Genomic DNA, 24,402 nt, shown 5'->3' on the forward strand with positions numbered 1-24,402 from the left:
TTTGTGTTTTGTAATCTTTAGAAAAGCCTAGAAAAAACACCTCTTAATCTTTTGTATATGGCGAGGTGCTGTGGGAACCTAAGTCTGTGATAGTGTAGAATTTTCAAGTCAATACCATGGTTGCATCTACTGAAAATCTCTGTGAAGCTTAAATCTCAGTGACCTTGACTTCAAGGTCAGAGGTCAACTTTTCTGAAAATCAGAGGAGTTTCACATTTATAACACAGGTATGTCTACTAGGAGGCTGAAAGGTAGCACTATATATTTATAAACAATCAAAAACAACAATTATTACGCAATTTATTTCCAATTTGTATGGAATTTATTTCTGTAAACGTGGTGTTTTAGGTCTGATTGAAGGACTGATGTGATGGTAAGGTGTCCGCTGCTGCGCTTTGAAGATTGGTAGGCTTTTTTTTTAAATTTTCACAAGAATTGCTACTTCCCCTAGAGTTTTGGCCACTCCAACAATCAGAAGATTTCCCTATGAGCAAGCATTTAGCGACAGTGGGAAGGAAAAACTCCCTTTAAAAAGGAAGAAACCTTCAACAGAACCAGGCTCAGGAAGGGACAGCCCTCTGCCACGACTGGTTGGGGTGGGGGGAGTGAAAATTTAAAAAAAAAAGCCAAAGTGATCATTATTGGAGCAGCTTAATTCATTTTTGCAGTGTAATTTGCTGTTAATATCATTTTCCAACCCCAGTTTGTGTTTTTATCGCTTTTGTCCAGGGTGGAAGATGCCATGCTGGAGACTGATTCAGTATGGTCTTTCAGTGTTGATACATGGGAACCTGTTAGAGAGGCCAGGGCTGAAAAAGGGATGCCGGAGGACCTGAGAGGGTGTTATCCGCTGGTGTGCATCCAAGGCCAACATCTCTTTAATTAGGCTGACAAATAAGCGTTGGCCAGCTTCTGGTCCTCGTCTAAACATCATTAGTTGTTCAAGGTCATCCAGACGTGTAAGTATTATGTATCTTGCCTCCAGGGATTCATGTCCTGTCCCTGGGAGAGAGCCTTTAAATTGTTCTTCCGTTTTAAATGTCCAGCGCTGTTGCTTGTCTTTGTCTCCAATGAAATAGTCTTCAGTGTACACGCCAGAGTCTAGCACATCATCTGGTGGCTGACCCTGAGTCTCTATGATAAATTTCAGATAATCATAGTCATTCTCAGAAGGGTAGAGTGGCACCCCTGTAGCAAGCTCCACAGCTACCAGCCCCAGAGACCACATGTCACTTGCTTCATTGTAAGGAAGGCCGAGCATAACCTCAGGTGCACAATAACCAACCGTCCCCACACAGTCACCAGGCATCACTGCAGACGCAGGACATGCGAGGCCAAAGTCTATAAGTTTGACTTTGATGGGAGACTCATGGCGGTTTACAACCATGATGTTTCCAGGTTTGAGGTCAGCGTGCACTATTCCCACAGAACCCAGGTGGGACAGAGCATTTGTGAGTTGACCTAAAATTGGCCTGACTTCACTTATGGGAAGACCCTGTTTATTCCGGTCCCGTATGTAGTCCCACAGGCATTGATCAAGCAGTTCAAATTTCAGGCAAACCCGCTCTCCATCGTGGAAAAAGCCGTTCCATTGAACAATGTTGGCAGCATCTGGATCCAACCTTCGCAGCTGCTCCAGGATGAAAATTTCCACATGTGCCTGTTGCAGAATATTAGGGTCGCTCTTGTTGACTTTAATGGCAACAGCTCGGTTGGTTGTTGTGTCGCGACATTTGGCTACAATACCAAAGCCCCCTTCTCCGAGGAAAGCCTCTACCTTGTAGTGCTTTCCCAAAATGCTCCCTTCAACTATTTCAAGCTCATCGGAGCTGAATGATGGACTGGCTGACGTGTGGACGAATACTTGCTGAGAAAATTCAACCGAGTTTTGAAAACTGCAGTTGATTTTCTGTGATCTCCTGCTTTCCAAGTTTGAAGGGTGCTGAAAGACCACAGGGTTTTGTGATCTTTCAGCACTCATGTCAATGCAAGGGGAACTCTTAGGGTTGAAAAAGGGATGCCGGAGAACCTCCGAGGGTGTTATCCGCTGGTGTGCATCCAAGGCCAACATCTCTTTAATTAAGCTGACAAAAAAATGTTGGCCATTTTCTGGTCCTCGTCTAAACATCATTATTTGTTGGAGGTCATCCAGATGTGTCAGTTTTATGTATCTTGTCTCCACGGACTCATATCCTGTCTCATACTGAAATTGTTGGTCAGTCTTAAATGTCCAGCGCTGTTGCTTGTCTTTGTCTCCAATGAAATAGTCTTCAGTGTACACGCCAAAGTCTAGCACATCATCTGGTGGCTGACCCTGAGTCTCTATGATGAATTTTAAAACATCATAGTCTTCATTTCCAGGGTAGAGTGGCAGCCCTGTAGCAAGCTCCACAGCTACCAGCCCCAGAGACCACATGTCAATTGCTTCGTTATAAGGAAGGCCAAGCATAACCTCAGGTGCACAATAACCAACCGTCCCCACACGGTCACCAGGCATCACTGCAGATGCAGGACATGCGAGGCCAAAGTCTATAAGTTTGACTTTGATAGGAGACTCATGGCGGTTTACAACCATGATGTTTCCAGGTTTGAGGTCAGCGTGCACTATTCCCACAGAACCCAGGTGGGACAGAGCATTTGTGAGTTGACCTAAAATTGGCCTGACTTCGCTTATGGGGAGACCCTGGTTTTTCCGGTCCCGTATGTAGTCCCACAGGCATTGATCAAGCAGTTCAAATTTCAGGCAAACCCGCTCTCCGTCGTGGAAAAAGCCGTTCCATTGAACAATGTTGGCGGCATCTGGATCCAACCTTCGCAGCTGCTCCAGGATGAAAATTTCCAGTTTTGCCTGTTGCAAAATATCAGGGCGGCTCTTGTTCACTTTAATAGCCACAGCTCGGTTGGTCATGGTATCACGACATTTGGCTACAATACCAAAGCCCCCTTCACCGAGGAAAGCCTCTACCTTGTAGTGGTTTCCCAAAATGCTCCCTTCAACTATTCCAAGCTCATTTGAGCGGAAGGATGGGTTAGCTGACATGGTGAAATGTGTCAGCTTGGTCAGTGAATTGCTAAGTAATGTGAAATTCTCTCAAAACTCTCCAAAAGGGTTTGCTTACTGTCAGGTCAAGGTCCGTTGAGCAGCAAAGTTTAACAGAGCAAAGCTCCTATTTAAGGATTTTGTCTCTCAGCAAGATTATGACATAACAAAGGATCAAAGGCATTCTATTTTGATTCAAAGGCATTCTATTTTGATTCAAAGGCATTCTATTTTTTTCAGTTGAAACACTGAAAAAAAATAATGTTTAAACAGGGCAGGCTGTATTTTCTGCTGCAACATCTCAACAGGAGATAATAAGATAAAGACAAGGAAGACTGGTGATCTATCCATATCAGTAACATCGGCAGGTTTCTAGTGCAGGAAGTAATAAATTTAGCCCTCGTGTTTGCACTACAGGTTGCTTTCATGAGTATTTCTGTTTTTGTGGTGGGGGAATGTTCCAACGATGTAAACAAAAACATTAATTGTGCTTTCTGCAATGACTAGTAATCTTTTTGTCCTACTGTTCATTTACAGAACAGGAAAGGTTTTGTTTGGTTATGATTGTTTTGCAAGAAATACTTCAATCACAGTGGGGTAGTCTTGATTAAAATGTTATATGAGAACTGTGGCACCATGTGTGACCAGATATTGGCATGTAGTTGTCACCAGACTGTCATCAAACGTGTGAAGTTTGGGACAGACTGGACAAAATACATTTTTAGAGATGAAAATCTTATGTCCAGTGGTAAATGATCAAAATTCCACCACAAACATGGCTTTGACGAAGATGTCCCTTTCTGAAGTAACCCCAAAAAGTTCCTGAAGTAACCAAATGGAATTTAACCAGTGACCTCTCACTTTGCAGGCGAATGTGTAAACCAGCGATGCCTGGAAAACACTAAAACTGTGCCAAAATGTCATTTTACATTCAAAATGGCAGACTTCCAGACTTCCTCTTTGGATTGGGTTCACTGAATCTGTGTGTAATAAATGTCATACACGTATTTCAAGCTGTAAATAAGTTGTTAGAAGTTCATTAAAATTTCTTAAGTGGTGCTGTAGATCCAAAAAAGTACATTTTGACCTGATGTGAAGAATGCAAAAAATTTCATTAGTTTGGAAGTATGTTTGGTATATGATATACTTGCCTGACTAATAATCAGGGTTTTAATAGTTTTGCAATTTTCAGTAGTTTTTATTTTTATTTCGTTTTGACTTCAGATTTTCAATTTTATATCAGTTTTAATTAGTTTTTACCAATTGTTTGCTAGTTTAGTTTAGTTTTTATTTTTTTGAAAATCCTTAGTTTCAGTTTAGTTTTGATTAGTTTCAGTTATAGTTTTAGTTGTGTTTGCAATAATTAAGTGTAACAAAATCCCAGTTTCATCATATCAGTCATTCTCTTCTGCTTATCCTTGGATATGTTGCTATTCCAGCTACCATACCCTGCACCCTGGACAGGTCGCCTGTCTGTCGCAGGGCTAACATGCAGAGACAGACAACTCACATTCCCACCTATGGGTTCTTTAAATAAATAAATAAATAAATAAATAAATAAAGGCAGATGAACAACCATTGATACCAGGCAACTATAAAATGTATATCTTGGCCCCAATGAGACTATTAACTCTTGCAGCACCGGGTGTTCATAATTTTGGTTCAAGTGAATTGATAAACTTTTTGAAGGTAATTGACTCACACAGTTGTGTAGATATCCCAGTCCTGTTGTCTCGGGATGCATCACGCTGCCTTGCCTGGGGTTATAACTTAGCTTCTGTTTTCTGGGGATGAGGGTTGAGTGTGCTCCCTTACCTTCTCAAGGTAAGCTAGGTTAGCCTTCTTGTGTGAGCTTTTCAAGTGCACTTTAAGGTTTGTGGGATTTTTTTCCCTTTAGAAATGTCCCTCATAATTTGTCTCTTTCCACTACAAGACACTTGCTTTATCCAAAACACAGTCATATTCAAAGTAATCCCAAATTGGACTCTGGCTCCCGACTTTTCCTGACATGATTCTGCGCGTGGACGGAGCAGCAACACAGACGACTCGACTAACGTACTTGCCACCTGCTGGCATAATTAGACAGCAAGAAAAAAATCTGGAAACTAAACTTCATTTTCACCCTTGACTCTTGTATGACACGCACACATCAATGAAAACTAAATACATTTTTGCTATAAATTCAGTTAATTTTAGTTAGTTTTGTGAACACTCATTATAGTTTTAGTTAGTTTTCCTTTTTTTGTTTTTATTTTTATTTCCGTTAACGAAAATGTTTTTCACTTCTAGTTTTCGTTATTTCGTTAGTTTTCGTTAACGATAATAACCTTGCTAATAATAATTTATTATTACTATGACTACTGTTGTTGTTGTTGTACAATGGGGCCTTTCCCCTGTGAATGACCAGCTCCCACCTAAAATTTGTATTTTGTGCAATTTATAAGGTCAGTGCTTTATCATACCTTAAACTGTGCAGGGTAAAAGCCTCAGTTGCTGGGAAAAGCACAGGTGTATTACAGTTTTTCTGAATTGCTAAAACACAAAACCCCATTGGAAAAAACGAAACTGTCAACTATGAAAACGCTTTCATCAAATCAGTCCCACTGTTGCCAAAATCTTAAACACTATTCATCTGGTTAGGACACCATGTGCAAAGCTCAGTCTCCCATTTACCAAAACTCTAAACACAAAGCACACTTAGCAGTGTGGTGCACCTGTTGTCGTGTGAAGGCTGTGTGCAGTAGTGATGTCTCCTGTGTGTCGAAGCTTTCAATTCAATTCAATTCAATTCAATTTTATTTATATAGCGCCAAATCACAACAAAAGTCGCCTCAAGGCGCTTCATAGATACAGAGAAAAACCCAACAATCATATGACCCCCTACGAGCAAGCACTTTGGCGACAGTGGGAAGGAAAAACTCCCTTTTAACAGGAAGAAACCTCCGGCAGAACCAGGCTCAGGGAGGGGCGGCCATCTGCTGCGACCGGTTGGGGTGAGAGAAGGAAGACAGGATAAAAGACATGCTGTGGAAGAGAGACAGAGGTTAATAACAGATATGATTCAATGCAGAGAAGTCTATTAATACATAGTGAGTGAGAAAGGTGACTGGAAAGGAAAAACTCAATGCATCATGGGAATCCCCCGGCAGCCTACATCTATTGCAGCATAACTAAGGGAGGATTCAGGGTCACCTGGTCCAGCCCTAACTATATGCTTTAGCAAAAAGGAAAGTTTTAAGCCTAATCTTAAAAGTAGAGATAGTGTCTGTCTCCCGAATCCAAACTGGAAGCTGGTTCCACAGAAGAGGGGCCTGAAAACTGAAGGCTCTCCCTCCCATTCTACTTTTAAATACTCTAGGAACAACAAGTAGGCCTGCAGAGCGAGAGCGAAGTGCTCTAATAGGGTGATATGGTACTACAAGGTCATTAAGATAAGATGGGGCCTGATTATTTAAGACCTTGTATGTGAGGAGAAGGATTTTGAATTCAATTCTGGATTTAACAGGAAGCCAGTGAAGGGAAGTCAAAACAGGAGAAATCTGCTCTCTCTTTCTAGTCCCTGTCAGTACTCTTGCTGCAGCATTTTGGATTAGCTGAAGGCTTTTCAGTGAGTTTTTTGGACAACCTGATAATAATGAATTGCAGTAGTCCAGCCTGGAAGTAATAAATGCATGAACTAGTTTTTCAGCGTCACTCTGAGACAGGATATTTCTAATTTTAGAGATGTTGCGCAAATGGAAGAACGCAGTCTTACATATTTGTTTAATATGTGTGTTGAAGGACATATCCTGGTCAAAAATGACTCCAAGGTTCCTCACAGTGTTACTGGAGGCCAAGGTAATGCCATCCAGAGTAAGAATCTGGTTAGACACCATATTTCTAAGCTTTTCAGCGCCGAGTACAATAACCTCAGTTTTATCTGAATTAAGAAGCAGAAAGTTAGCGGCCATCCAGGTCTTTATGTCTTTAAGACATTCCTGCAGTTTAACTAATTGGTGTGTGTTATCTGGCTTCATGGACAGATAGAGCTGGGTGTCATCTGCATAGCAGTGAAAATGTATGCTATGTCTTCTAATGATGCTGCCTAGGGGAAGCATGTATAATGTAAACAGAATTGGTCCTAGCACTGAACCCTGTGGAACTCCATAATTAACCTCAGTGTGTGAAGAGGACTCTCCATTTACATGCACAAATTGGAGTCTATTAGATAGATATGATACAAACCACTGCAGTGCAGTACCTGTAATACCTACAGCATGTTCTAATCGCTCTAATAGGATATTATGGTCAACAGTATCGAATGCTGCACTAAGGTCTAGCAGGACAAGCACAGAGATGAGTCCACTGTCAGAGGCCATAAGAAGATCATTTGTAACCTTCACTAAAGCTGCTTCTGTGCTGTGATGAACTCTGAAACCTGACTGAAACTCTTCAAATAAACCATTCCTCTGCAGATGATCTATTAGCTGTTTGACAACTACTCTTTCAAGGATTTTTGATATGAAAGGAAGGTTGGAGATTAGCCTATAATTAGCTAAGACTGCTGGGTCTAGAGATGGCTTTTTGAGTAAAGGTTTAACTGCAGCCACCTTGAAGGCCTGGCAGCCACCTTGAAGGCCTTTGAAGCGTGTGTCGGGTAATATCGGGGTAGTTTTGTAAAGCGTGTATCGAGGCTTGCTTTAATTACGTATGCAGTGATGTTCGAGGCCTCGCGGGCAGTCCGTACCACGTGACTGATTCAGGAACTGGCTCGCCGGTTTGCACCAGATTCTAAATAACTTGGGCAGCAAAACACAGCTGATTCCCCATCACATTGTGTTGTGGAACTGGATTACGTCCCAGTTACATACTTACTTGAACATTTCTCCTTTGATGGAACCAGCAAGGAAGAGAAGATTTTCCCCTGTCTGACAACATTTAGATCTCATCTCTCCTAATAAAGTATGCACACAGTAATAAATATCACAAATGATAAGTACCATAATATAAATCAACAACAACACAGATCTTATAATCTGATTTCTGTCTTTTAGTTTATTAAAAAGTGAAGCACCACACACTAGTTTGTGTCATTGTCCAGATGTACATAAGCATGATTACACAGTTACACAATCATACCAGAACTCTGTCCTGATAGTTTCCACTTTCTCTTTTGTATCAGACATACTGAGACAATATTCGGGATAAATAACCATGAAAACAATTTATTTATTAAGTTTAGACGTTTACACATCACATCATTATAATCATTGAGCCTATCTGACTTTAATCGTCCACTTGATGGCGCAGTAGAGCCAATGAATCGTCACAATGCTTCGAACCATGAGTCGACCAGTTGGATGGAAAGCTTCAGTTCATCACAAGGCTTCATCTCACCATCACCAGTGTGCAGGCAGCAGTGGTGAAATGGAGGACCCAATGTGCAGACTCTGGAGACAAACGTGAACTCAAACAGCTTTAATGCTAAACTCAAACAGAACAAAACTAAGGCTGCGTTCACACTGCAGGCGAAAGCGCATCAAAAACGACTTTTATGACCCTATGCGACCCATATCCGATCATGGTATGACAGTGTGAACGGCACAAATCCGATGTTTTCAAATCCGACCTGGGTCACTTTCGTATGTGGTACTGAATCCGATACATATCTGATGTTTTAGAAAGCGACTGCTGTTTGAATGGTCATCTCACATTAAATCCATCTTTTACGTCACTGACACAAGACAGACGCCAATTATCAGCACCCAAGAAGACATCGCGAATGCTTCCAGGCCATCCAGTGTAGATGTTAGTGAAACTGTTGGGAAGACAACGTTGGAGAAAAATGAACATTTTATTTGTAGTGTATAATCTGCAGATTCTGACAGAAATCTGCAACTATCCTTTGAAGCACCGCTCCTCTCTAAAAAAGCAATAAGGATCATTATTAGGCCATATGTAAATAGCACAATAACTTTATAAATTGGGAAACGTAATGTCCAAAACAAGTCTTTATATTAAGGCCATCAATCAAATAATACTGTTTGGTCTGGGTCTAAACAGAGAGCGTTGTGTGTGACGTCTGATTTTGCGCATGTGGACCGCTTTGAGCGTTCACACTAGAGCGCGTTTGCTGTCACATTTTATTTGTAATGCGAACAAGCAGACAAAAAAGTCAGATTTGATGCGCTTTCACCTGCAGTGTGAACGTAGCCTAAGAATTCAAATAACTTACACAGGCAGACAGAACACACCACATACATGATGGTAGATCGCAACACAGATACAAAGAAACACCGTGCTTAAATACACACAGGAGCAATCAGGGAATGGGAAACAGGACGGAAACACAGCTGGGGCAAATCAGGCCTAACGAGACAGGGGAAGCAAAACCAGACACATTAACATAAGACATGGACCTTCAACGTAAAACAGGAAACATAACACAGAGACGCAGACTTGACACAGGGAGACAGCAGACACTAACTATGGATCACAGACAGAAAACCAGAATACTAAAACTCTAACAAAACCCACACAAAGAACCTAAACTAAGAATAATCCTATGACCTATAAGGCAAAGCTAGAATATAATGAAATAAACAAAATCAAAGAACCAAAAACACAAAACACGGGCAGCCTAACACTTGTTCCCAGAATGGTGCACACAGGCTACAGAAGTTAAACACAACTAACACACTGTTTTCATCATTAACACACTACCACTCAAAATTGAAAACACCTCTTCTTCTGCTTTTTGCTAGACTGAATGCAGCTTCATCCATGAAGATGTATTCATGAGGCCAAACCATTGAGTCAAGCTCAAATATTCTCTTTACAAAACAAACTAATTTTAGTTCTGTAAATGAAATAGTATAATGTATACATGTGCTATGTATACAAGTATACTTATAACTAATGATATTTTGTTTAGAATTGAAGGAAGGCCACATGAGGGTGCTCACAACACCAGGAGACACTTATTGTGGATATGGTCCATCAGAATAATGCAATTTGACTGCGTGAAATGCAGCAAGGGAATGTAGAAGACAACATACATGTTGAATCTAGCAAAAAGGAGAAGAAAAGGTCAAAATGTCGTAGGTCAACGTGCCATTATTGAACTGCCTGACCAGCGTGGTGGAACTGTAACTATCTGTGCTGCCATCAGCAGCTATGGGGTTCTCCACAGTCATGTTACTGTTGGGCTGTACAACAATGAACTTATAGTAACATTTCTAGATGGTCTACAGGATGCTTTAATTGATTAGAGAGATTGCGAGCAGGCAGAGCATCCCATATCATTTGGGCCAATGTGAGCTTTCACCGAAGTCCAAGAATATGCAATTGGTTTCACAATGAGCAGCATTTGATCAATGGATAAATCATCTGAATATGCTGTAAAAATATATAATTTTTTAATGTACATATAACTTTTTTTTACTGCAGTTCTTTTTTTGTTAAAATGTGAGTACAAGAATAAATGAATGAATTGATAAATATTATTTTCCAGTTATCTCACAGTGTTTTGTATTTATTTTTGTAGTGTGTAATCGTTGCTAAGTTGTGTTTGCACATTGGCTGGTTTTGTGTGGCTTTTGACAGTAGTGATTGATTTTGAGTAAAGTTCAAATAGTTTTGGGTCAAACGTTTGGTTTTGCAAGACAAGTTAAAGGTTATGTGAGTGTAACTTGAATTTTACACTTTGTGTTTAGTGTTTTGACACAAAGAGATGAGATTTTAGGAAATGTGTTTTAGCAATTCAGAAAAACTGTAATGACAAGTACATTCCTGTCAGGTGAGTTCCTGTGTTCAGACTCTCACTGGATCTGAGCCATCACCTGTTACACCTGTGTGTTGCCTTCCTTGATGACTCTCACATGTGATGCGTGGAGGCCTCTGTATCCCATTTCTCACAATAAAGATCTGCCAGGCATTTCAGAAAAGCTTACTGTCATTAGAGCAACTTTTTTGTTCATTTGTCACACACAATTGTTAGAAGATCTGATGGTTTAAATATCCATTTTTTAAAAATGTTGTTTATTCACAAAATTGGCCCCATAAACATCCATTCGTGTCACAGTACAATCATGGTTGCAATGCACCAGCAATCATCGACAGGTTGCTCAGGTCTTAAAAGAGAATTAAGTTGTATTTTTTTATGTATATATATTTTTTTACTCTTATTTATGAAGTACCTCTATAAGTAATAAGTCTTTAGTTAGTAGGGCACTACTGCTGAAAAGCAGTTAAACAGCATCTTCAATGTTATTAGAAAAGAGCTGTTATCCAGTAGTTTAAGATAAAAAAAAAATTGCTTTATTTATTAATTTTTGCGTTTGTTTCATTTTTTGCGCTACATTAGAAAACATCAAAATAGCATTGTCATTTTTGTTATTTGTGTTTTGTAATCTTTAGAAAAGCCTAGAAAAAACACCTCTTAATCTTTTGTATATGGCGAGGTGCTGTGGGAACCTAAGTCTGTGATAGTGTAGAATTTTCAAATCAATACCATGGTTGCATCTACTGAAAATCTCTGTAAAGCTTAAATCTCAGTGACCTTGACTTCAAGGTCAGAGGTCACTTTTCTGAAAATCAGAGGAGTTTCACATTTATAACACAGGTACGTCTACTAGGAGGCTGAAGGGTAGCACTATATATTTATAAACAATCAAAAACAACAATTATTACGCAATTTATTTCCAATTTGTATGGAATTTATTTCTGTAAACGTGGTGTTTTAGGTCTGATTGAAGGACTGATGTGATGGTAAGGTGTCCGCTGCTGCGCTTTGAAGATTGGTAGGCTTTTTTTTTTAAATTTTCACAAGAATTGCTACTTCCCCTAGAGTTTTGGCCACTCCAACAATCAGAAGATTTCCCTATGAGCAAGCATTTAGCGACAGTGGGAAGGAAAAGCTCCCTTTAAAAAGGAAGAAACCTTCAACAGAACCAGGCTCAGGAAGGGACAGCCCTCTGCCACGACTGGTTGGGGTGGGGGGAGTGAAAATTTAAAAAAAAAAAAAAAGCCAAAGTGATCATTATTGGAGCAGCTTAATTCATTTTTCAGTGTAATTTGCTGTTAATATCATTTTCCAACCCCAGTTTGTGTTTTTATCACTTTTGTCCAGTGTGGAAGATGCCATGCTGGAGACTGATTCAGTATGGTCTTTCAATGTTGATACATGGGAACCTGTTAGAGAGGCCAGGGCTGAAAAAGGGATGCCGGAGGACCTGAGAGGGTGTTATCCGCTGGTGTGCATCCAAGGCCAACATCTCTTTAATTAGGCTGACAAATAAGCGTTGGCCAGCTTCTGGTCCTCGTCTAAACATCATTAGTTGTTCAAGGTCATCCAGACGTGTAAGTATTATGTATCTTGCCTCCAGGGATTCATGTCCTGTCCCTGGAACAGAGCCTTTAAATTGTTCTTCCGTTTTAAATGTCCAGCGCTGTTGCTTGTATTTGTCTCCAATGAAATAGTCTTCAGTGTACACGCCAGAGTCTAGCACATCATCTGGTGGCTGACCCTGAGTCTCTATGATAAATTTCAGATAATCATAGTCATTCTCAGAAGGGTAGAGTGGCACCCCTGTAGCAAGCTCCACAGCTACCAGCCCCAGAGACCACATGTCAATTGCTTCATTGTAAGGAAGGCCGAGCATAACCTCAGGTGCACAATAACCAACCGTCCCCACACAGTCACCAGGCATCACTGCAGACGCAGGACATGCGAGGCCAAAGTCTATAAGTTTGACTTTGATGGGAGACTCATGGCGGTTTACAACCATGATGTTTCCAGGTTTGAGGTCAGCGTGCACTATTCCCACAGAACTCAGGTGGGACAGAGCATTTGTGAGTTGACCTAAAATTGGCCTGACTTCGCTTATGGGGAGACCCTGGTTTTTCCGGTCCCGTATGTAGTCCCACAGGCATTGATCAAGCGGTTCAAATTTCAGGCAAACCCGCTCTCCGTCGTGGAAAAAGCCGTTCCATTGAACAATGTTGGCGGCATCTGGATCCAACCTTCGCAGCTGCTCCAGGATGAAAATTTCCAGTTTTGCCTGTTGCAGAATATCAGGGCGGCTCTTGTTGACTTTAATAGCCACAGCTTGGTTGGTCATGGTATCACGACATTTGGCTACAATACCAAAGCCCCCTTCTCCGAGGAAAGCCTCTACCTTGTAGTGGTTTCCCAAAATGCTCCCTGCAACAATTCCAAGCTCATTTGAGCGGAAGGATGGTTTAGCTGACATGGTGAAATGTGTCGGCTTGGTCAGTGAATTGCTAAGTAACGCAAAATTCTCTCAAAACTCTCCAAAAGGGTTTGCTTACTGTCAGGTCAAGGTCCGTTGAGCAGCAAAGTTTAACAGAGCAAAGCTCCTATTTAAGGATTTTGTCTCTCAGCAAGATTATGACATAACAAAGGATCAAAGGCATTCTATTTTGATTCAAAGGCATTCTATTTTGATTCAAAGGCATTCTATTTTTTCAGTTGAAACACTGAAAACAAAAATAGTGTTTCAACAGGGCAGGCTGTATTTTCTGCTGCAACATCTCAACAGGAGATAATAAGATAAAGACAAGGAAGACTGGTGATCTATCCATATCAGTAACATCGGCAGGTTTCTAGTGCAGGAAGTAATAAATTCAGCCCTCGTGTTTGCACTACAGGTTGCTTTCATGAGTATTTCTGTTTTTGTGGTGGGGGAATGTTCCAACGATGTAAACAAAAACATTAATTGTGCTTTCTGCAATGACTAGTAATCTTTTTGTCCTACTGTTCATTTACAGAACAGAAAAGGTTTTGTTTGGTTATGATTGTTTTGCAAGAAATACTTCAATCACAGTGGGGTAGTCTTGATTAAAATGTTATATGAGAACTGTGGCACCATGTGTGACCAGATATTGGCATGTAGTTGTCACCAGACTGTCATCAAACGTGTGAAGTTTGGGACAGACTGGACAAAATACATTTTTAGAGATGAAAATCTTATGTCCAGTGGTAAATGATCAAAATTCCACCACAAACATGGCTTTGACGAAGATGTCCCTTTCTGAAGTAACCCCAAAAAGTTCCTGAAGTAACCAAATGGAATTTAACCAGTGACCTCTCACTTCGCAGGCGAATGTGTAAACCAGCGATGCCTGGAAAACACTAAAACTGTGCCAAAATGTCATTTTACATTCAAAATGGCAGACTTCCAGACTTCCTCTTTGGATTGGGTTCACTGAATCTGTGTGTAATAAATGTCATACACGTATTTCAAGCTGTAAATAAGTTGTTACAAGTTCATTAAAATTTCTTAAGTGGTGCTGTAGATCCAAAAAAGTACATTTTGACCTAATGTGAAGAATGCAAAAAATTTCATTAGTCTGGAAGCATGTTTGGTATATGATATACTTGCCTGACTACTAATACAGTTTTTTCTGATGGCTTGAGCACATTTTTTGTAACTATTGGCTATTTTTGCAAAACTCTACACACAAATAAGAAAACTTTTCACCCAATCAGCAAAACATTGTAGTTTTCTTGTAAAAGCGAATAACCCTTTCTTACAGTTTTTTCTGAATGCTTAAACCCTAACTGTGATTCTTATAGCACAATTCCTAAAACTATTAACACTTATAGCAAAACCACTCACTGAGTTTGCAAAACTAAAAGCACAAACACTGCTTTGCACTCAGTTTGCAATTTTGTAACACACACTTTGCAAAACTGTAGGCACAACTCACTGCTTACACTCAATTACCAAATTTCCAACACACTCCTAGCAAAATTATACACATGTATGGCTATCATTAACACTATTTTGCCAACTGTCTGGCACACTTTCACATGTGAAAACTGTTTTAGATAATTAGTCCACTTTGCAATCAGCCTAAGCACTATAAACAGGCCACAGGTAAGCTGTCTATGTGGAGTACAATGGAAGGAGCAGTAAGAGTGAGAAGAGTGAGAATCAGAGGAGGCCGAGGGAGAGGACGTGGAGGTGAAGAAGTTGGAGGAAGAGGACGTGGAGGTGAAGAAGTTGGAGGAAGAGGACGTGGAGGTGAAGAAGCAAGAGGGTTAGAGGAAGTTAGAGGAAGAGGACAAAGAGGAGCAAGAAGAGGACGAGGAGGGGAAAGAGGAAGGGTAAGAAGAGTAAGAAACAGAATAACTGATGACATCAGGGCTACAATAGTGGACCATGTCATCAACCATGGGATGACCCTGAGGGAAGCTGGCCAACGGGTTCAGCCTAAACTGAGCCGCTACACTGTGGCAAGCATCATTAGGACATTTCGAAATGAGAATCGGTAAGTACTTTGTAGCACTGCCATACTCTAATGAGAAACACAACAGTACCATACATGCAAAAATACTGAAATTGTTACTTTACAGAATTGCTAGACGTCCAGATGTTGGGGGCAGAGGCAGAATGTTCAATTGACATCTGTACACAGAGAAAGCAAAAGCCAGATGTGTTTTGTATTCATACCATCAGTGTGCAGTTGGCGCATTGTGTGCTTAGTAGATGATGGCTTGTGTGTACTGTTTGATACGAAAACACCATTTTTACGAAGGTGTGAAGAGTTAATCTAGCTGTGTTCGCTTTTGCAAGAGAACTACAATGTTTTGATAATTGGGTGACAGGTTTTCTTATTTGTGTGTAGAGTTTTGCAAAAATAGCCAATAGTTACAAAAAATGTGCTTAAGCAATCAGAAAAAACTGTAACTCTCCACACCTTTGTAAAAATGGTATATTGGTATCCAACAGTTAACACAAGCCATCACATTAATAAGCACACAATGCACCAACTACACACTGATGGTATGAATGAAAAACACATCTGGCTTTTGCTTTCTCTGTGCACAAGGTAGGCTATGTCAGTTTGAGGTCATACTTTTGTCATAGGTCCATAAACATAGACGGATCCAAACACACTGGTGTTTATTCACACACATCAAAACAAACACAAGTGTTTATTTCCAAGTCAAAACGAAATAGTAATTTCACTGAGGAAAAAAAAGAAACCAGTCTACATCGTGTCGTCTCTCTGGATCTGGCCACAAAATTTTGTCTACATCACATGCAATGTCCTCTAGTCGAAGGCACTGGGGAAAATATCTTCTGGAATTTTACATCTATGGTATTGTTGTGTTTCTCATTGGCATATGGCAGTGCTACAGATCTTAGTGCAAAGTGACTGTACTAACCAATTCTCATTTCAAAATGTCCTTATGATGCTTGCTACAGTGTAGCGGCTTGAGTTAGGCTGAACCCGTTGGCCAGCTTCCCACAGGGTCATTCTACGGTTGATTACATGGTCCACTATTGTAGCTCTGATGTCATCAGCAATTCTATTTCTTACTCTTCTTACCCTTCCTCTCCCCCCTCCTCGTCCTCCTCTTGCTCCTCCTTGTCCTTGTCATCCTCTTCGTCCTACTTCTTCACCTCCACGTCCTCTTCCTCGGCCTCCTCTACTTCTCACTCTTCCTGCTCCCTCCATTGTACTCCACACACAGAGCTTACCTGTATTATAGTGCTTGGGCTGATTGCAAAGTGAACTAATTATCTAAAAAAGTTTTCACATGTGACAGTGTGCCAGACAGTTGGCAAAATAGTGTAAATAATGGCCATAATTGTGTATAGTTTTGCTAGGAGTGCGTTGATCATTTGGAAATTAAGTGTAAAGCAGTGAGTTGTGTTTACAGTTCTGCAAAAAGAGTGCTGTGCAGTGGATTGTAGCTACAGGTTTGCAAAGTGTGTGTTACAAAATGGCAAACTGAGTGCAAAGCAGTGTTTGTGCTTTTAGTTTTGCAAACTCAGTGAGTGGTTTTGCTATAAGTATTAATAGTTTTAGAAATTGTGCTATAAGAATCACAGTTAGGGTTTAAGCATTCAGAAAAAACTGTAATTTATTATTACTATTACTACTGTTGTTGTTGTTGTACAATGGGGCCTTTCCCCTGTGAATGACCAGCTCCCAGCTAAAATGTGTATTTTGTGCCATTTATAAGGTCAGTGCTTTATCATACCTTAAACTGTGCAGGGTAAAAGCCTCAGTTGCTGGGAAAAGAACAGGTGTATTGCAGTTTTTCTGAATTGCTAAAACACTAAACCCCATCGTATAAAGGTTTTAAATGATCTTAGATGTAACTGGGACTCCCAAAATCTCTCAGTCCTGGTGCTACTGGATCTAAGCGCAGCCTTTGATACAGTAGACCACGCTATTCTTTTAAACAGACTGAAACACATGGTGGGCCTCTCTGGTGCTGTACACAAATGGTTCACTTCCTATCTCTCAGACAGAACTTTTATGGTGAGTATGGATACATGCTCCTCTAAGATCCATAAAATGACATGTGGTGTGCCTCAAGGGTCAGTTTTAGGCCCTGTACTTTTTAATTTGTATATGCTCCCTCTCGGCGGTGTCATCAGGAGGCATGGAGTGAACTTCCACAGTTACGCTGATGACACTCAGCTGTACATTTCCATGTGTCCTGATGACACCAGACCAATGGATGCCCTTTTTAACTGTATTTTAGATATAAGATCTTGGATGGCAGAAAACTTTTTACAGCTTAACCAGGACAAAACTGAAGTTTTAATCGTCGGTCCTGAGGCTCAGAGAGAGAAACTCTTGTCTAAATTACAGGCATTTTCACTATGTCCTTCGCTACAAGTGAAAAACCTGGGTGTTATTTTTGACTCTGAGCTTGGTTTTATCCCACATATTAAACATGTAACCAAAATTGGATTTTATCATCTAAAAAATATAGCCAGAGTCCGCCCTATTCTCTCTCGGGCCAACACGGAGATGTTGATGCATGCTTTTATTACCAGTCGCATTGATTACTGTAATGCCCTGCTCTCTGGTCTTCCTAAAAAGAATATTTTAACTTTACAACTTTTACAAAACTCTGCAGCTCGTGTGCTGACGAAGACCAGAGGGCGGGCCCACATTACACCGGTTTTAGAATCGCTGCACTGGCTCCCCGTGTGTTTCAGGATCGATTTTAAAGTTCTTTTATTGGTTTTTAAATGTCTTAATGGTCTTGGGCCTTCTTATCTCTCACATCTGCTTTTACCATATGAACCCTCGCGGACCTTGAGGTCCTCTGGTACTGGCCTTTTGATTGTCCCTAAAGTCAGGACACATACTCACGGAGAGGCAGCTTTTCAGTGGTATGGTCCTCGTCTGTGGAACAGCCTGCCGGAGGAGCTCAGGGCCGCAGAGAACGTACATGTTTTTAAGAACAGGCTCAAGACCCACCTTTTTAATTTGGCTTTTACTTAACGTTTATTTATTTTACGCTTATTTATTCTATCCTGTTATTCTATTGTTAATTTAGGTTTTACCTAATATTTATTGATTTTATTCTTATTCATTTTTTAATCTTCTTACTCTATTTATATTTATATTTATATTGTATCCCGTTCTTATTTATTTTATCTTTTTACCCAGTATATACTCTTATTAGGTCATATCTCCAGTGTTTCCTCAGAGGGCGCTCTCTGCACCGGGGCTGTGATCGACCGTGGCTGCTTTTAACCATGTAAAGCACTTTGTGCTACATTTTCTTTTTGTATGAAAAGTGCTTTATAAATAAAGATTGATTGATTGATTGATAAACTAAACTGTCAACTATGAAAACTCTTTCATCAAATCAGTCCCACTGTTGCCAAAATCTTAAACACTGTTCATCTGGTTAGGACACCATTTGCACAGCTCAGTCTCCCATTTACCAAAACTCTAAACACAAAACACACTTAGCAGTGTGGTGCACCTGTTGTCGTGTGAAGGCTGTGTGCAGTAGTGATGTCTCCTGTGTGTCGAAGCTTTGAAGCGTGTGTCGGGTAATCTCGGGGTAGTTTTGTAAAGTGCGTATCAAGGCTTTACACATCACATCATTATAATCATTGAGCCTATCTGACTTTAATCGTCCACTTGATGGCGCAGTAGAGCCAATGAATCGTCACAATGCTTCGAACCATGAGTTGACCAGTTGGATGGAAAGCTTCAGTTCATCACAAGGCTTCGTCTCACCCTCACTAATGAAAGCTCTTATAATTTGGCTGCTATTAGAGACCATCGATTTAGGCTCTCTTTGGTTACTATGTGGATCTTTTTTTAGACAAATTAATGAAAAAAATATAATAAATGGAAAAACAGAGTACAAATGTGGACAGTGGTGGATATTACAGCGCGATTTCAGTGCATAAATACATAAATACAGGTCTGAGACGTAAGTGGTGCAATATTGATAGCGCTCACATGACTCCCTCCTGTTCGTATCCCAGAAATCCACCAGGATTTTAGTGCCTCATATACTGCACAGGTCATCGGCACATCTGTGAGATTCAGGACGACATGCTAAGCAGTGGTACAATTACAGCTGGGCTCCGCCACGTTTTATTTTAACAGAGGAAATAAAATATGCAGAGCTAGCTGAGTTGGTTGAAATTCAGTTGCTACTTTAAGAGAATTTCATACAAGAATAATTGAAGATGAAATAGGTTATTAAAGCTGTCATCATTGCTTCAGTGCCATATTCTCTCTGCTGTAACTCAGATTTGAAGAGGGGTTGTTTAGGCAACAACTCAGAGCACTAACTATACGATCACTGCCGGCCACTTAGGTGATTTGTTATAAATGTGAAAACAGCTATGCAGGTTTAATGCAAGGAAGTCTTTACTCAGTGTTTGGCATGGGTCCTAAATCAAGGAGGGCTAGTCTGTCAGTCACTGCATTCCTCACCTGCATGGGAAACTTCCCAAACTGGAAGTTATCAGAAACATTGGAGACAATACTGAATCCACCAGAGACAGCTGGGACAGGTCCTGGTCATTACCATACAGAAAAGAACGGATTTATTTCAGTTCAGTTCAAATCAATAAGGTGAAGAAAAAACAGAGACTGCATCTTACACTGTAAAATCTAATTAGTTCCCAGAACTCAAAAAAATTGAGGAAACTCGTTGCCTCAAAAAAATTGAGTAAAGCTTAGCTAAAAATGACTAAATTAGGACAACTTATTTATTTTGAGTACTCTGTACAAGCTCATTTGTTCCCAGAACTCAAAAAAATTGGATCAAGTTTACTTCAGATGACCAAGTTAGGGCAACTTACTAATTTTGAGTACACTGTACAGCCTTGTTAGTTCCCAGAACCCAAAATAATTAAGGAAACTCGTTGCCTCAAAAAAACTAAGTAAAGCTTACTTAAGATGACTGTTAGGACAACTTATACATTGCAAGTCTGCAGTATTAAGAATAACTTGATATTTCTGACTGTACAATACTAATTGTTTACCTACTGACAAACATTTCAAGTTCAACTAAATGAAAAACCAATTTGTGGTAACCTGAATATGATTAAAAATAATTAACAACACTTTTTGTAATGATGTTAAAATCAGCCCAACTTTTATTTTCAAACACAACAAAGTATAACAGCCAACATACTGGACACTGTTCTGCTGAACAACAAACAATTATATTGCCATCACGGTTGTGATCTTACAATGAAACAAAGTCTCAGATGTAATTATTCTGAAAATAAGTTTAGACCTACCACAAGTTTGTTTTGTACTTACATTACTTATATAATCAAAATAAAATATTTGTTGTTCTGTCACAAGTGCAGTCTCTGATTTAAACAACACATTTGTTTTTCATTCCAACACATGAGCTGGAATGTTGTAATATTTTAAGGATGGCTTGTTTCCAGTCCAGGCATTACTGCCTGAATGACTGTCATGGATCGAGGTGATCCAAATGTAGGTGCAGACAAAGTCTTTAACTTCCCTTCAGTACAGTGGCAGTGGATGTGGGTTGGAGATGCAATGAGCTTGAACCTGCAGGCGACCATCTTCACTGACCACACCATCTGTGACAGAGGACTCATCTCTCCTGTTGTCCTGCAAGCAAACAATCATATTTTTTGGAACATGAACTTAATTGCTTTCTTAAAACATTTTTTTTTTCATTTGGTATAAAACAGACTCCAGTTTAGAAAATCTCAGGCTCCCTCCCCACCGGAGAGGTGACATTCAATGTCCCAATTGTCAGTCTGGATAGCCGTGACCACCACTCAACACACAATAATGTCATGAAAGCATCATTTTAAAAAGGGCTATGCAAACATGGCCAATAACTTTCATTCTAATGATGTGCAAAATAATTTGGGAACAAAACAAATTTTGCTGTTAGAAAACCTGCAGACTTCACTATTTACAGTGTAGACCCCCTAAACTGAGTTTGGGGGATGTGATCTTTCAAGAAATGCAGAAAAACTGTTGTTGTTTGTTTACTTACACAGCATGTCTTGTAGAATTAACTGGAGTCACCAGCAACAGCATCGCGCAGTCATATCTCAAGTCTAATAACAGAAGACAGGAAAAGATCAGTACAGAAACAACTTCCCCAAACCAAAGAACAAATAAAACAATAAGTAAAACAGGCTGATCTAAAGTATGATTAAAGTTCAGCCTGATTAATATAAATATAACTGACTAATTGTTAATATATTGGAAAACCAAAATACTTACCACTGAGTTGATGTATTTCTGTCCAACAACAGAAGTGCTGGTCCCGAACCTCAAAGACAGTAAGAAGAAAGCAGAGGGAGAAAAAGCAGAACATTTTTCAGAAACCGATTTGATCCTTAATGGCTGTGCAATCATTGTAACATAGAGTTTGCTTATGTTGTTAAATAAAGGCTAGATTTGACATTAATAGATGCCACAGATGTTCAAAAGCTCCCACAAAGCATGAAAAAAAAAAGGACGTCCGAAAACATCTGAGCTTTTTTGCAAATATGTGATGTCTTGATAAATTGAACAGATATATGAACTTTACACAGCTATATTCTCGCCTGAAAATATCTTAAAAGTTTATTTTGTGACCCAGAAAAAGTAGTCGCGCTCCTCCGCCATTGCCACGCTTACAAGTACACAGGCTCTGACAGACAAATGCATCCTCCTTTTCCCCAGACTACCCTTTCTGGGTCACAAAATAACCTTTTAAGATATTTTCAGCCGAGAATGTAGCTATGTAATGCTCAAATATCTACTTAATTTATCAAAATATCACATATTTGCAAAAATGCTTCCACGTTTTCGGAGAGCTCTGTTATCCACCAGCGCGATAGCTGACCGGTGTTCCAGATCTACTGGCGTTTAGATCAACTGGCGTTGGTCGAACAGATGTGTAGCAGACTTGCGTTTCAGGAGCTGCTACCGACAAATCAGCAAAAAAAACGCCAAATGTGTCATCTGTGACACTTGTGAGGTTATCTCAAACACACTCCGTCAGTCTTGATGCTGTTGAACAACAAAATGTTTAAAAATGTCCCGAGTTTACCTGGTGATATCCTCATGCGCGACGCGATCGCGAAAACAGCAATCAATTGTCTCTGTGCGTCATGCAAATAAACCTTTGAAAATAATGAAATGATATCATATATTCCTTATTGGCCTACATTTGTACAAAATTCCAAATTATATACACAAAGTCATAGAAATCACCATCCCTGTTCATCATGATTTTAATGTTCTCTTTTTCCATAACAATGAAATACGCTTTGGACAAATATGACACATCAATATTTCATCAGTGTTGTCACATCACATCCTGTAAGCAGAGTCTGTCTGTGTCTTTTCTCTGGAAATGAATATTTCCAGCCAATATAGGCAATCCATCAACATGGCTGGAGAGTTGGTAGTTATATACAGTCTGTATTGTTTGTTTGTTTGTTTCTACAAGAGCTTTGTGTGATTTGATAAGTATCTGAGGCTGAGACCACAGGACAGTAAAACATGATTTTTGGGCTTCATTTCTGTACTGAACAGTCATTTCAGATTAGCTAGTAAATAACAATTAGCTAATGTTGTTCATGAGACTAAAGTCATATCACTTTGGTAATGTAAATATAATATGGCCAATATTATAGTTATTATATTAATCATCATTAGCTATTACAGCAGTGAACATGAACTCTGTGTGCTTCAGTACAGATTCAAGTTGCAGTTATTTACATGTCTTATCACCTTAAATCTTCACTCAAAGACAAGTATCTTTGACAGTGTATATATAGGTGTATCATATATAAGAGACAAATGTTGTTCCTTCAGTATGTTGGCATTACTAAATTTGGCTCATTGCTTACATATATTTATAAAAAGAAAATGTACAAGCTGTGATAACTGTTTCTGATAAAATGAAGAGTAGACTGATATATTGAATATTCCTTTATTGGGTGAGAAAATCAGACCATGTCATAACTGCTTTAAGTCATACAGAATAGATATCAGAGCCTTAAACAGGCTGACTTCTGCTAAATGGGTCAAACTGGGCAGAAAGTCTACAAACACATAACATCCTTATAGAATATGATGTAACACTATAGATCAACTTACCTCAGAATATATAAAGCATATAAACAAATACAGCAATATGATAGAACAAACACAGCAGTGCTACTGATCCAAAATACTCAAAGCTTCATAGAACTGAAACAAACATTTATTTTTAGGTCCATTTAGCTGCTGATACATACTTTAGGTTTCTGAATATTAAACTTGTTGCTGCCTTTCATAGTGTGTAACTTGAAGGCCCTGAGTACTTTATCCCACACTGAAAACACTGGAATGATAAAATTATTTGAACATTACCTAATAAGACTGATTCAGGACAGACAGTTAGTTATTTTAAACTTTTCTAGCAGTCCTTCACAAACAGGGAACAGTCTGTCTATTCTCTCCATCTGTCAGCTGCTGCTGGCTCTTCCTCCTCCTCTTCCTCACACACTGCTGAGTTTGTCCTGGTGGCTCATCAGGGGTGCAAAGCCTCACAGATGATGTGCAGCAGTGGGTCCCTCAGTCTGTCCTCACTCTGGACACTTGCAGTTGTCACACATGGAAATCAAATGTGTGATAAGCTGCAGGATTCAAACACAAGTGTATCTTATAAATGAATGTTCATACTTTTATTCCACAATCAGAGAGAAAGAAACAGAGAGAGAGTGCAGGACAGACAGACAGGTGACAGTCTCAGGTGTAGACACTGCTACAAAACAGCACAAAAGAAGGAGGATTGTGTTATTACAAAACAAGAAGAGTTCCCAGATGTTACAGTGGACACATGTGTGACTGCTGTGATTAAAGCATCTTTTTTTCAGCTTAACGAGTGAACCGTCAGCTCGTTCAAACACACGTTAAAGTCCGTTTGGCTCGACACCACCGAACAGAGGCAGCAATATAACACAGCTAACATTAATAGTGCAGTGAATCCTGCTTGTGCTGTGATATTCAGGACTGCAAACCGAGCAGCATCACTGACTTTCAGCTTGTTGTGTTTGTGAATATATGACTGACTTTAATTATCCATAAAATCATCA

The 24,402-nt window shown here is 39.7% G+C and overlaps 1 protein-coding gene and 2 long non-coding RNA genes across 4 annotated transcripts; all 3 read right to left on the bottom strand.

Moving 5' to 3' along the window:
• Positions 1 to 13,789, bottom strand: LOC146520588 (uncharacterized). Its single transcript, XM_085157621.1, has 2 exons — positions 12,181 to 13,789; positions 1 to 3,091 (listed from the first exon to the last, which is right to left on the bottom strand). Exons 1-2 carry the CDS (start codon positions 13,270 to 13,272, stop codon positions 758 to 760), a joined length of 3,426 nt encoding a protein of 1,141 aa, XP_085013747.1. The 5' UTR covers positions 13,273 to 13,789; the 3' UTR covers positions 1 to 757.
• Positions 13,790 to 17,315: 3,526 nt separating this feature from the next.
• On the bottom strand, positions 17,316 to 18,643 carry LOC146520589 (uncharacterized). Its single transcript, XR_014873710.1, has 2 exons — positions 17,950 to 18,643; positions 17,316 to 17,802 (listed from the first exon to the last, which is right to left on the bottom strand). It is a non-coding gene; the product is annotated as an uncharacterized LOC146520589 (long non-coding RNA).
• Positions 18,644 to 20,398: 1,755 nt separating this feature from the next.
• On the bottom strand, positions 20,399 to 22,739 carry LOC146520590 (uncharacterized). Of its 2 annotated transcripts, XR_014873709.1 has the most exons (4): positions 22,368 to 22,739; positions 21,554 to 21,602; positions 21,321 to 21,384; positions 20,399 to 20,923 (listed from the first exon to the last, which is right to left on the bottom strand). It is a non-coding gene; the product is annotated as an uncharacterized LOC146520590 (long non-coding RNA). The 2 variants fall into 2 exon arrangements; XR_014873708.1 differs by having other exon boundaries at positions 21,554 to 22,739.
• Between the last annotated feature and the right edge of the window lie 1,663 nt (positions 22,740 to 24,402).

The sequence above is a fragment of the Neolamprologus multifasciatus genome, chromosome 4 (genome assembly GCF_963576455.1).
Source record: "Neolamprologus multifasciatus chromosome 4, fNeoMul1.2, whole genome shotgun sequence".
In the NCBI taxonomy this organism is placed as follows: Eukaryota; Metazoa; Chordata; class Actinopteri; order Cichliformes; family Cichlidae; genus Neolamprologus; species Neolamprologus multifasciatus.

What these genes read in the sequence shown, in the direction of transcription:
- LOC146520588 (XM_085157621.1), bottom strand. Translation starts at nt 13,272, where the DNA reads ATGTCAGCTAAACCATCCTTCCGCTCAAATGAGCTTGGAATTGTTGCA. An exon ending in TCAACATTGAAAGACCATAC is followed by an intron (nt 3,092 to 12,180) that starts TGAATCAGTCTC and finishes GGAGAGTTTTGA; the next exon opens with GAGAATTTCACATTACTTAG.